Source organism: Rutilus rutilus (genome assembly GCF_951802725.1).
Source record: "Rutilus rutilus genome assembly, chromosome: 3".
Taxonomy (NCBI): domain Eukaryota; kingdom Metazoa; phylum Chordata; class Actinopteri; order Cypriniformes; family Leuciscidae; genus Rutilus; species Rutilus rutilus.
The window spans coordinates 54634119-54650282 of NC_140211.1; the positions used below are offsets into that span (position 1 = coordinate 54634119).

Consider the following 16164-nt stretch of genomic DNA (forward strand, 5'->3'; position numbering starts at 1 on the left):
CCATTGCTTTTTTTGTAGTTCATTCAACGCCTACTGTATCATATCTGATCAAAACTTTATATGTTTGGAAGATAAAGAGTGACATCTGATATTTATATGCATTGAAGCAGTCTGCTGTACTTTTATAAAGATCTCATTGCTTTACACTGTAAGCTCTCAGAATTTCATCTTACTCCATATAAATATCAGCAGCTGCACTAAATTGCATATTTTTGCTCAGTTTGGGCCTCTGAATAAGTGTTTTGAGGAGGAAAAAAACACCTATGCATGATGTAAATGTTTAGATTAGAAAATTTGTTCAGAATATTTTGTTCTTTTTTTCATTATTTCTATATATTGTTAAAGAGACCCCACTTGTATTTATTACTTTCCTTTATGTAGTCCTATTCATTTTGTTGAGAACAACTGCATAAACTATCTAAAGCACTGTTAAGAATAATCCTGTTGATTTATATTAAGCTGTGATAGAACAACTGGTTGGATTTATGACTAGCAGCAGTTAAATAACCCTCATACGGAAATATGGAGCTTTAAAGAGCTAAAGTGACATCTTTTGGAAGGAAGATGAAGCTTCACCATTTGGGAAAAGAGTGTCTGGTGTAAAACTCTTTTCTTTCATGGATCCCAGAATGAATATCTGAACATGCAATATACCAAAAGAAAGAACAGAGAGCCAAACCCTCCGAGAGTTGTCGTTACAGAGCAGCATTTAACCATTTTCATCTGTAATATAACTGTTCATTTGACTTTTCCCCCAAAGTCATAGTGGAAATTTTTGTGATGAAAAATAGAACAAAGATAAATCATATCAGAAAGATATTTTCCACCTTAAAAGTACAACCTACGTAATATCACTGAAAACCAGAGAAAAAAAAAAGATAAATATGTATATAAAAAAACCTAACTGCATAAGTGCGCGCACCCTTTCATAATTGCTTCAGAATGACTAAATCATCTAGCTCATGTGAAATAGTTCATACCTGTCTTTATCTGAAGTGACCTATACTAATTCCAAATAAATCTCAGCTGTTCTTAAGATTATTCTGACATATTTTTGGTTGCATGCTATACAAGAGCTATTGGCCAAAAAAAAAAGCTTACAAAGCATCAATAAAATGTGTCACTTTGGTTTTTCACTGACATTGCATATGATTTATCTTTGTTTCATTATTCACATCACAAAAAAAAAACATCCGTTTCAACAGGGGTGTGTAGAATTTTTATATCCATTGTATATTGCACACATTTTATAAAATGCAAGCTTAATTTGCAAGAATCTTTCTGCAGTGTCTGTCTTTGAACGGTGTTATCTTCTGAGTGGGATGGTATTTACACTGATGTGGTGTAGTACAACCCGTAAGGTGATTACGGAGGCCTGTCACATCAGACTGCAGCGTGTAAACTTCACAAGTGCAGCGAGGACGAGGAATCTCACACTCCCTTGTTAACACCCACTCGGTGACACTCATGCTCGCAGTCTGGGCTGTCGAAATAGGTGGGCTTATATTTATCTTCTCTTTCTTTCTTTTTTAAAATAAAATGTACCAGTACATTTTCCTATTGCTGTTAAAATGAGAGACTAACAGGTTCTGAGGACTGACTTATAACGATGATTAATTTGTATCCACAGAGCGCACGTTTGCTGGTTTCTGCCAGATATCACACTGAATTTGATTAAATCAGCGAATGATGGAACACGCCGTGCTGGTGCCATGGTGATGATTAGACAGTGATATGGGACGGTCAGAAAGCTTCGAGATGCTTTCAAAAACTGACACCCCAGAGAGGAAATTAGAGGTCATGTATTGCATGAAATCTGTTGTTGATTTGCACAAGCTGAAGCAGAACCGGTCATTTGATTTTTCCACAGAAGTAAGGCTGAGTTCATGTAAGGACAAAGGCAGAGTATTTCTCTGTGAATACTTCATTACTATCCGTTGTGTGATTTAATTTTGGGTGTGACCGCAATAAAACTTTAACATATGGTGACTGTGTTTGCTTGGTTTAATCTAGTTTAAATCTATCAATCAAACCCAGACCCAGGTGTAATGAATGCCTGCCCTAAGGTATAAAAACTGGCTTTTTCAGGGAAGACTGGAGGATTTTAGATGTCTATTGGTTCTTGTAATCCATTCATGTTTCATATGAGTGAGTGTCTCTGTTAAAGGGATAGTTCACTTTGAAATAACATTTTGGTATGTTTTAGCTTACCTCAAGGGCATCCAAGATGTAGGTGTCTTTTTTTCCGCAGTAGTTTCAATTTTGATATTTTTAGGTCAAACCGTTCTTGTCTGTCAGTCATATAATGCAGGTCGATGGTCACTGTCTCAAAACCCAAGCACAGAGTCCAAATTAAAACAATTCCCCATCGTCCAAATTAAACAATTCCCCATCGTAAGTACACTTTGATGGCCTAAGACACGAAACGAGCGGTTTGTGTGAGAAAACGAACAGTATTTATATCGTTGTTATCTCTTGAACACAGCACACGTCCAAATGATCTGACGGCGCGGGCGGGTATAGATATAAACATAGATGTCGTCTTGGCTACTGCAGTTCATTGGAACGAAACCGTAGCCAAGCGACATCTAGTGTATACATCTATACCCGCCCGCGGGCGGGTATAGATGTATACACTAGATGTCGCCTTCGCTACTGCAGTTCATTGGAACGAAACCGTAGCCAAGGCGACATCTATTTATATATCTATACCCGCCCGCGCCGTCAGATCATTTGGACGTGTGCTTGGGTTTTGAGACAGTGACCATCGACCTGCATTATATGACTGACAGACAAGAACGGTTTGACCTAAAAATATCCAAATTGAAACTACTGCGGAAACAAAGACACCTACATCTTGGATGCCCTTGAGGTAAGCTAAAACATATCAAAAATTAATTTCAAAGTGAACTATCCCTTTAAGTTTTGACACGGTCAGCCATCTCAGACCTGTGCATTCAGTCCTCCACCTGACCACTGCTTTAAAAATAACTAAAGGTTTCATTAATGGGAGATGAATATCTTTGTAAAAACTGGTTTTGAGTGTGTGCTTATTATTATTATTTTTTATTAAAAACTAGAGGCAGTAAAATGCCAACGACTTTTATTCATTTTCACGGATAGTATGATTACAGTGGAAAATTAAAGGGTCATGAAACCCTAAACCAAAGATTTTAACAGAGGTATGTGTGTTGAACACCATTGAAGACAATGTTAGCATCTGTTAGATTTAAAAGTAGGGGGAAAATGGTTAAATTTGAGTTTTTTTTCCGCTATTTTCATCTTCCGGGTTTAAAATCTTCATCGTGTCCACGTCACAGCGTCAGAGCACTATAGTACTTTGATGACTCATCGGTGTCTCATAATTATTCATGTGACTGACTTTTCTTATCAAATGAGAAGACACTTGCTCTTAATTATTCATGACACCACGTGGATCTTTCCAATGACAGACATGTCAAACTGTGATATCGCGTAGTAGATGAGAGAGGCAATGATGGGAGGCGCGTTTGTTTTCGTGGTGCAAAAGTTCCAGTGCAACTGCCAGGGCTAGACTCTGGCTGTGGGCGGTTGGTTGGCCATCAACCACGGACACATCTAAACTGTGTGTGTGTAGCAACCATTCAACTGGAGAATGGTGGACTTCGGCCTTGTACACCAATGCAGGTTGCAACGTCTTGCGACTCGAGTGATGCGGTCCCGAGGACTTTTCTATCGCTTCAGAGGTGTGTGTGTGTCTAAAATGTAACCCTGACCGTTTTACTTGCCTCGATCGTTATTAAAATTGAGATATTAGATAATACCTCAATTGTATGGAACGTATGCTTAATTTGTGCAAATTTCTGTCACTGTCCATCTTTATTATGTGGGTTTAGGGGGCGCGTACATGTAGGCTATGTATGGAAGGTTTTTTTTTTTAAGCGGAAAATTTATTATTTTCAAATATATGCATTTATAGTGTGTATATAAACAAATATATATTTTATAATGACATAATTATACATATACATGTACATTTATATGTTTTAAATACAATTATGATTACTGTAGGATAATATATGTAGCAGGGCATTCAGTTACTTTTGAAAGGACAAAAATAAGGTGTCAGTGTATTTCATTAGACTTTAACTTTGCCAGCTTTAAAAAAATCTAGCATTTCCTCACGTTTTACCACTGATTTTTAGTGACAGTCGATATGCATGGGCCACTGGCAATGACAGTCCCCCCCTCCTGCCGTTCCATACCACACCCACTCCCCTCCTTCTTCTCACAGCCATCCACGCCCATTTAAGTTGCATTTTTCAAAAAGTTTGTGAGCTTGAGTTGAAAGAGGGGGTTTCATTAGCCTGACGTCGTCATACTCAGATTCTAGTCAGAATGTGAGTCTGATACTTCTCCATAGAAATTTGATTATGGGGTGTGTCTCAACCGAACCAGGAAAAAAAAAACTCTGCACTCAATTGGATAGACCTACAACCAATCAGAGCAACGGAGTAAATGACGCATATATGTTCTTCATTCATATTTTCAACCAACAAAATGTCGCGGCTCTCTGTTCCTCTTTTAAAATGAATGCGCTGTCGATATCTTCTATAACAGACGCGATGGCGGAATCTACACATGATGTTTCATAAACAAAGTTCGGGAGGAGCACGTACAAATAATCAATCCAATATCAACTTGTCATCAAACAATACCATGTCTAACGTTACCCTATCTATCAGCATGAGGAAGCATATTCACTCTGTAAACTTACCTAACACTCCTTGACAGTTTTTCAGCATCCCTCCACCACCCCGAATCCTCACTCTTGTCTTGTTCTCTCACAACCAGGAATACGGGGGAGTATGGTTACCGAGCCCACAGCCCTCTCCTCGGACAGCACGTCATCTACGCATTTATTCTATCGACTTATTTGTGTGAAATCTTATATACGCATTTATTCTATCTGACTTATTTGTAAATGTGAACTCGTGAAATCTCAATTCTCCAGCAGCAGTCGTCTTTGTTGTAAACTAATTCAAATCAAGCGCTCTTTGGTGACGTGGACGATTACGTTACCGTTGCTCATCTGTCCATCATCGTATAAAGCCCGCCCTGACAATTTGATTGGTCCGAACAATTTTTGTTCGGGCATAATAGCTCCTCAACGGAGCGAGTCCAGACCGAACTTCCCGACCACAAAATGTTGTGGGCGGGGTTCGGGCTGGCACCCAGGCTAGGGTGACTCTTTAATGATAAATAAAGACGCCATTCCTTGGGGGTTCTGCATTGTGCACCTTTAATATCATCTTTTTCAGAATCAAGTCAACAAAAATGTGTTAAATTGTCCTTGCTCTGATTACCTGATTATATGACAGCCTTAGTCGCCACATTTCCCCCCATAGTCCATTTATTTTCCACACATGGTATCATGGTTCTTTAAACTGCATTGATTGCTCACTGCGGGTTGCCATGTAATGATTTCCCACATCATATCACATCTCATATAAGTGAGAGTGATTCCTCTCTTTAAAGGTTTCCTGCAGGATGACAGACGTAATGTTTAATGTGGCAGTTTCCTTCTTAATCTCTCTCCAGAATCTAATTAACAACAATACATTAGCTTTATGCTCTAAATCAAACACTTTACCTGTGGCTATATGCACCCCTCATGGAGATACATTTATTTTACTCCATGTGCTCCTTCTTCCATTAAGGATTTTATACATTTTATTTAATTTTTTTGGCTCCACTCAGCCACTGTTTTATATTCTTTCAACCAATATTTTGTCTCACATAACAGAGAATGTAAAAGTCGGATTCATTTACTTTTTTTTTAATTATTGACATTTCATTTCATTGAATTATTTGACTTTGTGGCATTCTCGATTATTTCCCATTTGAATATCAACACATAGTGTTAGATGTTTCTCCAAAGTATATTTGGAGCAATAAAAGTTGACACAAATGTGACAGTTGTTGACATAGTAAAGCTATACAATGACTCATTTGTCCTGAAAGAATTGGATAAGACATTTTTAAAGTCCCCCTGTAGTCAATAATTGTATCCCTTAAAACTCATCTTTGATCACCAAAATTACATATTTAAACGTTTTTGATGCTTTAAAATAGCTTGTATGTAACTCTACACCCTTGCCTCATTAAAGGGATACTCCACTTTTTTTGGAAATAGGCTCATTTTACAACTCCCCCAGAGTTAAACAGTTGAGTTTTACCGTTTTCGAATCCATTCAGCCGATCTCCGGGTCTGGCGGTACCACTTTTAGCATAGCTTAGCATAGAACATTGAATCGGACAGGACCATTAGCATCTCTCTCAAAAAAATGACCAAAGAGTTTCGATATTTTTCATATTTAAAACTGGACTCTTCTTTAGTTACATTGTGTACTACGACCGACGGAAAATGAAAAGTTGCGATTTTCTAGGCTGATGCGATTTTCTTTGTACACGATGTAACTACGTGACAGCGATTTCAAACCGTGTTTTTGAGACTGTCTTTGGTTCTCTGCAGTTTTAAGGAGAAAAAACTCATCAATGGTGTCGACTTATGAATTTGCACATGGTTTGTCTTAAAGCATATTTAAAACACCACATAGACATATAAACAACATTTAAAACTTGATTTGCACCACAGGGGGACTTTAAGTTCATGTTGAATTTTCTACTGTTTTTTTCCCCCCAGAAGAAAAGCAAGAGACTCAAAGGTGCCCATTTAAACTCATTGGTGTCTATAGCAGAAGCGATTAAGATATTTTAGAGATCTCCTTTGTGATTTTCCTTTCTTATGGGTTGATATTAAGCTGGTAAACGAGGAGGAAGAGCTCAGTGCGATCAAGCATGAATGACTTTTGAAGGAGCGTCAAAAGAATGGAAAGAAACACACACAGTTAAAACCTCTCGACTGTAAAAGCGAATGAAACAGTGGCTTGTGTCTGTCAATGCAGCGACAATGATGGCTCATTACACACACTTCCTTTTGTTTTCTATTGATGTTTTTGTGTCACTTTAAATCTAATACAACATAATCTCGTCAAGTGATTACAACCCACAACCAAAAAATTAAAATGCTAATAAGGACTTCTTGGCTGATTTACTAATGTATAAGTGAAAGCGTGAGTATTATCAGAGGGCTTGTTATTTTCATTGAAATTAATCACAGATCTCATCAAATAATAGCACTGGATTCTTACCCATGGATGCAATTAAGAATAAGCCGGCTTTCTGTTAGCAGGGTATGCAAATAACGCAAATACACAGTCTACATGGAAAATGATTTCATGAACATTACCAGACACTGAGAGCAGCTGTAATGAATGGAGAGCTCCGTCTAATTGGTGATGTATATGTATGACCCATGTCTAATATACATGGGACGTGAGTTTTGCCTTCCCTTCATTATAGCTGCTCCATCTTGATCTGAATGGCATCATTGAGTATAATCCCATTACAGTGGCCAGTAATCACAAGGAAAAAGGCATGCAGTTGCTCATTATGTGAAATCCAAGCATTATGTTTCAGCCTTTGATAGACTTTCTCCATTTCTTCCTGAGGATTAGCAGACAGCGTGTCTGTCAGGAATCTGTTTAATACCCTATGCATGGACACAACCCAGCTCTGTGGAGCAGAACAGGTCATGCTCACTCGCAAGAAGAGTGTGACTGTGGAAGACCATGTGATACAGAGTCTGACAGGGTCCTGGATGAAAGGATGGATGAATTTTTCTGTCTCTCTCTAACTGTTAGCACAGGCATACCTTCAAGTGATATTAAAACAAAAGAAAACTATAACTGAAATGTACCCTTGTGAAAAAACAAGTGTATCATGCTTTAAGAATATACTTAAGTATGAACTGAATTAAATGTTTCAGACAGTTAATTGCATGTCAGCTGCAATTAAATTAAATTGTACTATTAAATTTATAATAAATATGATGCTGTTTTAACCCACTTAAGCAGACCTTCAGTATGTGTAATTTTATAATTACTCCTATTGCCTTTGAAATATGGTTAAAGTGTACTGCCGAATGTACTGACAACAACCATTTATGGAAAACTAAAGTCATTTCTATTGAAACTTGTTTCTCAAGTAATTTAACATTTGCAATTATGAAGTTGTAATTTAGTACATTTAAAATGTATTAACTTTAAATGTAATATTGAATAACACACCACCTTTTATTTCATTAATATTATATTATTTGCAAGGACAGGTTTCTAAAAAATATACTTTTAAAATTTGAAGTATACACTACAAGTGCACATTCAAGCACTCTTCTTTTTCACAAGGGAATAGAAACCAAAGATTATTATTTCATTGTTTACATCAGCACTATTCATTTTCATACAGATGACTAATTGTTGACTTGTTGATAAGATGTGTTTTTACTAATTAATCAATGCGGAAGTACCAATCATTTGAGCCAAGAGCATTTTTACATATTATCATATACTGACACCTTGTGGACATTTTACAGGTCATTTATTTTTAGAAAGGCATTATAAATCATACTGAAATATTGCATGAAGTGAAAAGAGTTTGATATTTGTTTTGCAGTTTAGATGCAGTAATGCAGAGGCTTAGAAATAAATTTCAAGCTATAGTATGTCTGACCTTGAGAAAAAAAAATTGTGTGTATGTGGGGTGTGGGGTGGTGTGGGGGGTATAAACAATTGCTCCATTATGACAATTTAAACACTGAACATAAAGTGTCTATTATATCAATGAAAACTTGCTATAGCCAACACTTTTTTAACAAGATTGAATCATAATTTCAATGGTTCCCCAGTAACCGTGTCAAAAGTCAGTGTGCTAAATGAGGAAGAAACTGTGTATTGATATGAAAACTCCATTTTGTGATTGTTGCAACATCAAATCACCATTCAAGGTTACAGTATCCATGAAGTAAGGGAGAATGAAGGAAGGTAAGGGTTATAACTCAGTAGCTAGTTTTAAGGTAGGTTTAGGGACAAAACTCCAATTGCATAAATATTAGCACTGGTTATCTCTATGTTTTTTTTTTTAATGAATATCTCTACTCAATTGCTGTTGAATTTTGATAAAAGTTTTGATAATTTGTAAATTCTGTAACAATTGACCACAATTGGGGGCTTTTACAGCTGGGGGCGACGCATGACAAGTAACATGAGTTATGTAATCAGATTACTTTTTTTCAAGTAACTAGTAAAGTGATGCGTTACTTTTAAATTTACAACAAAACATATGTGTTTACTTTTTCAAAGGTGCAGAGGCGTTGTGCGCGCTGTGTAAACATGATATTAAATTGTAGTTCTAGAATAAATGTGAGCATTAATTTACTCATATCACTTGAACAAAGATTCAAAATTCCACTAAATGAATAAAAACAGTGAAATGCAAACCCGGAATATTGTTAAACTGCAACTATTTAACATGTTAAATAGTACAAATATACTTTATGTATATTTAATCTCACTTTTTTAACCAATGTCTTCAGTGATCCAATTCTACCACTGGCCTACTAATAAGCAAAATGGCTTTAGATAAACATCACATTTGTGTTTTATTTATTTATTTTATTTTGTAGGGTGTTGAACTTTCTTCGCCTGCGACCCAGAATGGCAGCACAGCTGAAAGGTTAGTTTGAGCTGCGCCCTCTACTGTAGTGAAGTTACATTTGACACTGAAGCTTCAAAGCGCGTATCCAGTAAAAGCCAAGGGGGTAATCTTTCTGAAAAAAATTAAGCTTCCCCGGGGGCCGCCATTGATTAGCAGACCATCACCTGCTGTTAGCATCCCATTGACTCCCATTCATTTTGGCGTCACTTTGACAGCGAATAACTTTACATCTGAGGCGTTTAAAGACTCCATTTGTCCATTATTTATTTCTAAAGAAACACGAAAATGTATAAAAGGCTCCATTACGTTACGGCCCCATAGAAGCAGTTTTTGTTAAAAATAGGCTAACGATTGCGTCATAACCACACGACTCTCTGTCACACAGTAGAGAGATTACCGTATGGACAGGAGGAGAAGCTCGCGGGCAATCGGGGGGACGTGGAGGCAAAATGAGAAAATAATTCATCAGAATACTTAGCAAAAGTTTCTCCTGCTCCTATAGCTCATGGACAGCTCCTACTCACACTCTCCGTCTCTGCAAGTTTCGGAAGGGAATGATTCAGATTTCTCTTGGCACAGCTACTAGAAGACAGATGGGTTGCTCACGTCACATCTACGTCGTCAGAGCCCGTCTACGGAGAGCCTGTCCACTCCCTATTAAGCCCTATTGTACCGAATTTTGGTTGTAGTACCACCAGAGTTCCACTGGGGGCGCTCGCCATGAGTGCAAAATGAATGGGAGTCAATGGGGCTAGACGGCTAAATTTGTCTCTTTCACCCGATTGCCGTTGAGAAATCTCAGATGTGATTGTAGATTTTGCAAGTTCAACATGGGTTTTAGGTCGAAAGTTGAATGAACGAGTACTTATGTCGTTTTGATTTCTTACAGGTTGAGTTGTTGTTGCCCATAACACGCTAGCATTCTGCTAATGACGTCAGCATTCTGACGTCATTGACATTTTGAAAGACTTTTTTAAAGCAAATAAGTGACTCTAAAAAATCTAACACCCAGCAATGTGTAATTTCTTTGCATCTCCTTTCGAATACAACATTCAAATTACTAGACAAAAAATTATATCCTGAGAAAAGTGGATTTTGAGGGGTATACTGCCATTGACCTCCATTCATTCTGCACTCGTCCTGTGAGCGCCCTCATATGGAATCAGAGTGGAACTGCAACCAGTTCAGAAGCCGGAAGTGTAGTGAGAGTGAAACTTCTCGCCATATTAGACATTCTCTGACGTCGTCAAGCTCTGTTTGAGTCTGCACAGTACGCTCAGCCATCAGGAAGTGAGAGCTTCTAATTGACTTCACTTTTCTCCGTTGAATCCAATGGGGTCGCTGCGTCCATTTCTTTTACTGTCTATGGTAAAAGCGCTTTTTCTCATGAAGCGCATATTGTTTTCAGAGAAACACGTGATCAACGAAAAACGAAGCCTCACTTTTTTCCAGTTACGTGAATGCTTCACTTTGCGTGTCGGAATGTTTGAACACAGACCACTACTCTACAGGTTTTTGGAAGTTTAATTCCATTTGCTAACATAAAAAAAAAATATATATATATATATATATAAATAAATAAATAAGCCTATAGGCTATAGCCTATGTTACATGATCATATATTCTGACACATAAACAGCATTGAAACCATAAAATAATTAGACCAACTTTTACTTGCATCAAGCAACTCTGTGGGAATTTTTATAATTAGTATTAATATAATTGTTACATTTATTTCCACACTTTAATATGTTAATTATATTATCAGAAAACTGAACATTTAGCGTTGTCAGGCTTTTATTTGTGCTTAATGGACAAAACAACGGCGCTGCGCACTCAGTTGCTCATTAACATGGCTGCTGTAAATTTGACCTGCCACAAGATGGCGCTGTTTTCGACACTCTTGATGCTTCCAATCTTTTCCGGAAACATTCAGGGAAAGCCTCAGTGCTTCATGAAGCTTCATTTGCCCATCCCTACTCTACTGTACAGGCGTGAATGTGCATTTCCTTCAGTCTGAGGCTTATTCATTTCACTTTTGGTCCAAACGGGCCTTTACATTTGCCAAAAATATAACTTATTATTAAACTGATAAGCAAGCCCAACCCAGGTTAGAAAAAGTAATGCAAAAGTAATGTACCACATTACTTTCCATAAAAGGTCTCAATTCGGTTTTTTTTTTTTTTTTTTTTTTTTAGGGTGTAACTCTGATCACAATAAAACATTATAATGGAAAGGCTGTGTTCTCAGGACAAGGATATAGGTCTCAGGTTAGGGCATGTTGTCACATATAATTTTATACAATTAGTAATAATTACAATTTATTTTTACCATTGTATTTTGCCTGTTACCATTTCCATTATTTGTGTATCATATTTTTTTATTGTTTAAAACTTACCTATTAAAACATTCTAAAAACAGATTTGCTGTGTTTTTTTTATGCTTTAAATGGTATTTAAAAATGTTTTTTATTTTTTTTAAGTGCAAACAGGTTTCCATTGTGACAATGTATCCTATAGTGCATCAACATGCAATTCTGAATTTATAAAACACAATTGGGAGATATAAAGTCAGAATTGCGTGATATAAAGTTGCAATTGAGTGTTATAAAGTTAGAATTGCGATTTGCGAGATATAAACATGCAATTTTGAGTTTATTTCTCGCAGTTGTGAGTTTATATCTCGCAATTCTGACTTAATAACAGGCATTTGCGACTTTATATGTCGCAACTCTGACTTTATATCTTGCAATTCTGAGAAATAAAGTCAGAATTGCGAGATGTAAACTCGGAATTGTGAGATAAAAAGTCGCAATTATCTTTAAAAAAATGTATTCTGTGGTGGAAACAAGCTTCCATAGCAAACAGCTCACAAATAAAAATAAAAATAAACAAGATAATGGCAAAAGGATCATGGGAAGTTCATAAAATATCAAATAACCCACCATCCTCCGATCTCTAAAAATGTGATAATCCATTACACAAATGCAGGGCCCAGGATGTTTCTAGTGTACTAGAGCAGCACAAGGTTATAAAATCACTTTCAGCTGTAAGACGTTTACAGACTAATATGTTTCGTCTCCAGCCATTCATTATTTATGTCTAACAAAGAATAGCTGAAATGCATGTGGGGTTGCATATTCATAATTTCAATTTCTCACACATGCCCAGCTAAAAATAACTCACCAATTATTGTCAGGCCCAACTAAGGCCTGGCTTCAGCCAAAGGTTAAACGTCTTTATGTCTATAGCCCATTTTAAATAAGACCTGCGTGGTTTTCATGCTGCATGTCTGTCATTGTTACATGGGGGTGACCCCTGTTAATGGTTTGTAAGCAATTCTTCACCTTAATCCTGAGCGGTTCCCCGCACACTACTGCTGCTACATGCCATTAGTGAGATGACAAACATTGTAACCACATGAGGTAATGAGAACAGCTTGCTTGGGTTGACTCAACATGTGCAGCGCTGAGTTAAGTCTGTACTACATACCAATCCTCTCTCAGGTACATAAACACATAAGTTATTAATGTATGACGTGAGGTAAGTTGTCTGTGCCTGTTGCCACTTTAATTGGAGCATATTTACATGGGATGCATCTTGCAACAAGTTTAACTATGTCCAAAATGACCAATTGTTTAATGTACATAAAGCATTAAGAAAGCAGAAAAATATGTTAGAAAGGAATGATTATGATATGCCAATATATGTGCTGCTAAATAATAAAAAAAATTTCCCGTAATGTAAAATTGACATTTGCGTTTGTTTTTGCAGAGCAACAATGTGTTTTCTGTTCTTTGTTGGTTGGTGCAAAAAAACAAAAACAAGAGACAAGAGACAATGTGTGTGATATATAATTGTGCTCAACGTCCTCAACTCATCTGACACTGTAATAACTGCAATACTTCATGACACTCATCACAACCTTTAAAAGAGATCCTAGACCTTGTCTAAGCAATGGCAGGCTTCAACAAACATGTGGTTTTGAGGGTAACGTCTTGACTTAACCCAAATCTGTAATTTTGTAATTATTAAGCTCTCATTATAATTATTAAATATTAAACATTTGATGCAAAATAGGAGACAGTGGTAGCAATCGAATAGATACCTGTGCTGTGAACTGCTTCATCAATCACTTGTGATGTTCCCCAAGGCTCCGTGCTGGGACCAATATTGTTTACGTGTATACTTCCATGAAATGCATGAAAATGTATACTTTCTTTAGCTAAATACAGGAAAAAATAGGTTAGACATGCTCTGAGTTTCAAGGTTACAGTGAAACTTATAGATTTATCCCAGCAAGTCTAAGTCAGGAAGATTTACATATACAGTAGTCAAGTGGATCAAAACCTTTCATTTAACTTTTACTTTAACAAAACCTTAACTTTTTTGATCCACTTCAAATGTTGACTACTGTATGTCGAACAGCCTCTGTGATATCTCTATTTTTATTTTTACGTCTCATTAAAAATTGTATAGTCTTGCATTTACCAATATTTAAGAAGTAAAGATTTTTTCAATGTAATTTGGATTGTGTTATTATAGAATTTCTATAGAAACTATAGAATTGTTTTCTATATTTTTTTTTTACCTATCATTATTATTTATTGTGAACCACTATTTGATGCTAAACAAATTAATATTTACTATAAAGTATAATTACTAAGTTCTTAATTCTGAATTTAAATTCAGATTCTGAGTAGCACTGACACGGTTAATGGGGAATTATTTAAATTATGATTCAATCTGTTAAAAAAAAAAGTGTTGGCTATATAATAGCAAACATCCCTTGAGGTTTCAATGATATAATAGACATTTGTTTTGGTTCTTTCAGTTTGGTTCCTTTCTAGGTCTTACTGCATGTGTCATGACATAGCCATTCCTATTCCACATTTAGAAAACTTCTCTCATGGTTACCTAATGTGTCCCATGAGAGTATGACAAGGTTATGTACACCTCCCATAGATCACTTAAACTTCAGGTGGACCTTGCTTGCACCATGATGTTTGGCACCGAACTTTTGTCTTATTTCCTCAGTCTGACCTGATAAACAAAGACCGAATCCCGGAATGGCATACAACAATAAATCAATAAATCAATAAATCATATGATCATAAAATGGTGTTGTGTTATAAAATAAATAAAAAAAACACGAGAAATGAGTTATAGAATTGACTCTGTGTTTTCCTAATTAAGTTAGGGAATCATTTTCATATGATAAATGATTGGCTGGGAAAAAATGTTGGCTATATGATCAAAAATATCATATTTGTGCGTTGCGTTTGTCGTTTCACAACAGTGGCACTAATGCATCAGATTCAAGTGTAAGAAAAGTTTGCAGTGGCCAGTTAGAACAAAAAATATTTATTCATATTGAATATTTATTCATATTCATATTTATTCACATTATTCTCTATGCATATTCCACAGAAAAATAAAATGAATTAAAATTAAATAAAATATATACAAATAAACTATATTGAGATCTATATTGGGTCTAACAATTAAAATTAATAATTGCTGATTAATTTTAAGAGTGTGTGAAACTGTGTTTTGAGTCTCTGAACATCATATAATGAACCATGTATTTACTTTGTCGAAGGTGGCACCCTGCCTGACCGCCATAGCCGTACATGGCACTAGTTCTACAGCACCGCGATCACAGCGGTCTCGACCAAGGTGTTGAAAACAGAATTAGTGGGGGGGGGCGTTGGTAGTCATGTGTCGTCATGTGCATGCCAGTCTCCATCAAAGCATGGATGACATCACCATCAATAATGCAGATAGCTCATCAATGACCAACGGGAGGGGGCTTGTGCATATAAAAAGAGGAAGGGTAGTCCCAACACACAAATACGACACCGGACAACACATGGACCCTCTCAGTACAGCAGCTACCAAATACAAAAGCAGTCAAATAAAAGACAACAAGACTTGGTAAGTTTAGAGGCCATTGCCTCACTATCATAGACATTATAGAAGAAATGAAAAGTCTCTTTACTATAACTTTCCCAACAGGTATCACTATGTTACCCATACGTTCTTTGGAGAAACCAGTGCTTATCATTGTGCTGTGGGGTCTTTGCAGTTTGTTGTATCTGGAGGGAGCACCACTCAGGTAAGAGAGAATAGGATGCAACGTATTGGTCCGAGATGTTGGTGGTGTTTGTTGTTTTGTGATCTCAATTCAAATCTGACCATGTCCGTGTCTCCATCTCAGCAAGAGGTCAATCAGTGAAGTTCAGCTCATGCACAACGTTCGGGAGCACAAGGAGATGTTAGAAAGACAGGACTGGCTTCAGCTGAAGCTCAACAATATCCTCATTCCCTCATTAAATGACTCCCAAAAGGAGCAAAAGGGGAAAAACAGCGGCCCATCTATCAGACGTTTAAGAAAGGAGGAAAGTGCGATCTGGAACTGATGTTTTGGAAAAGCTAATGAACTCTGAATAATGAAAAGTGTTTTCTCGGTAACATCAGTGCAGGAGGGGAGGACACAGTAAGTGTCAATTAAAATATTCTGCTGTACTTGGAGAAAGAAAGTGCACTGCTTTACTTATGTCTTTAT

At 36.7% G+C, this 16164-nt stretch overlaps 1 protein-coding gene across 1 annotated transcript; it reads left to right on the forward strand.

The window, feature by feature from the left end:
* Positions 1-15454: 15454 nt before the first annotated feature.
* Positions 15455-16070, forward strand: pth1b (parathyroid hormone 1b). Its single transcript, XM_084404222.1, has 3 exons — positions 15455-15533; positions 15615-15714; positions 15817-16070. Exons 2-3 carry the CDS (start codon positions 15623-15625, stop codon positions 16016-16018), a joined length of 294 nt encoding a protein of 97 aa, XP_084260348.1. The 5' UTR covers positions 15455-15533; positions 15615-15622; the 3' UTR covers positions 16019-16070.
* The last annotated feature ends 94 nt before the right edge of the window (positions 16071-16164 follow it).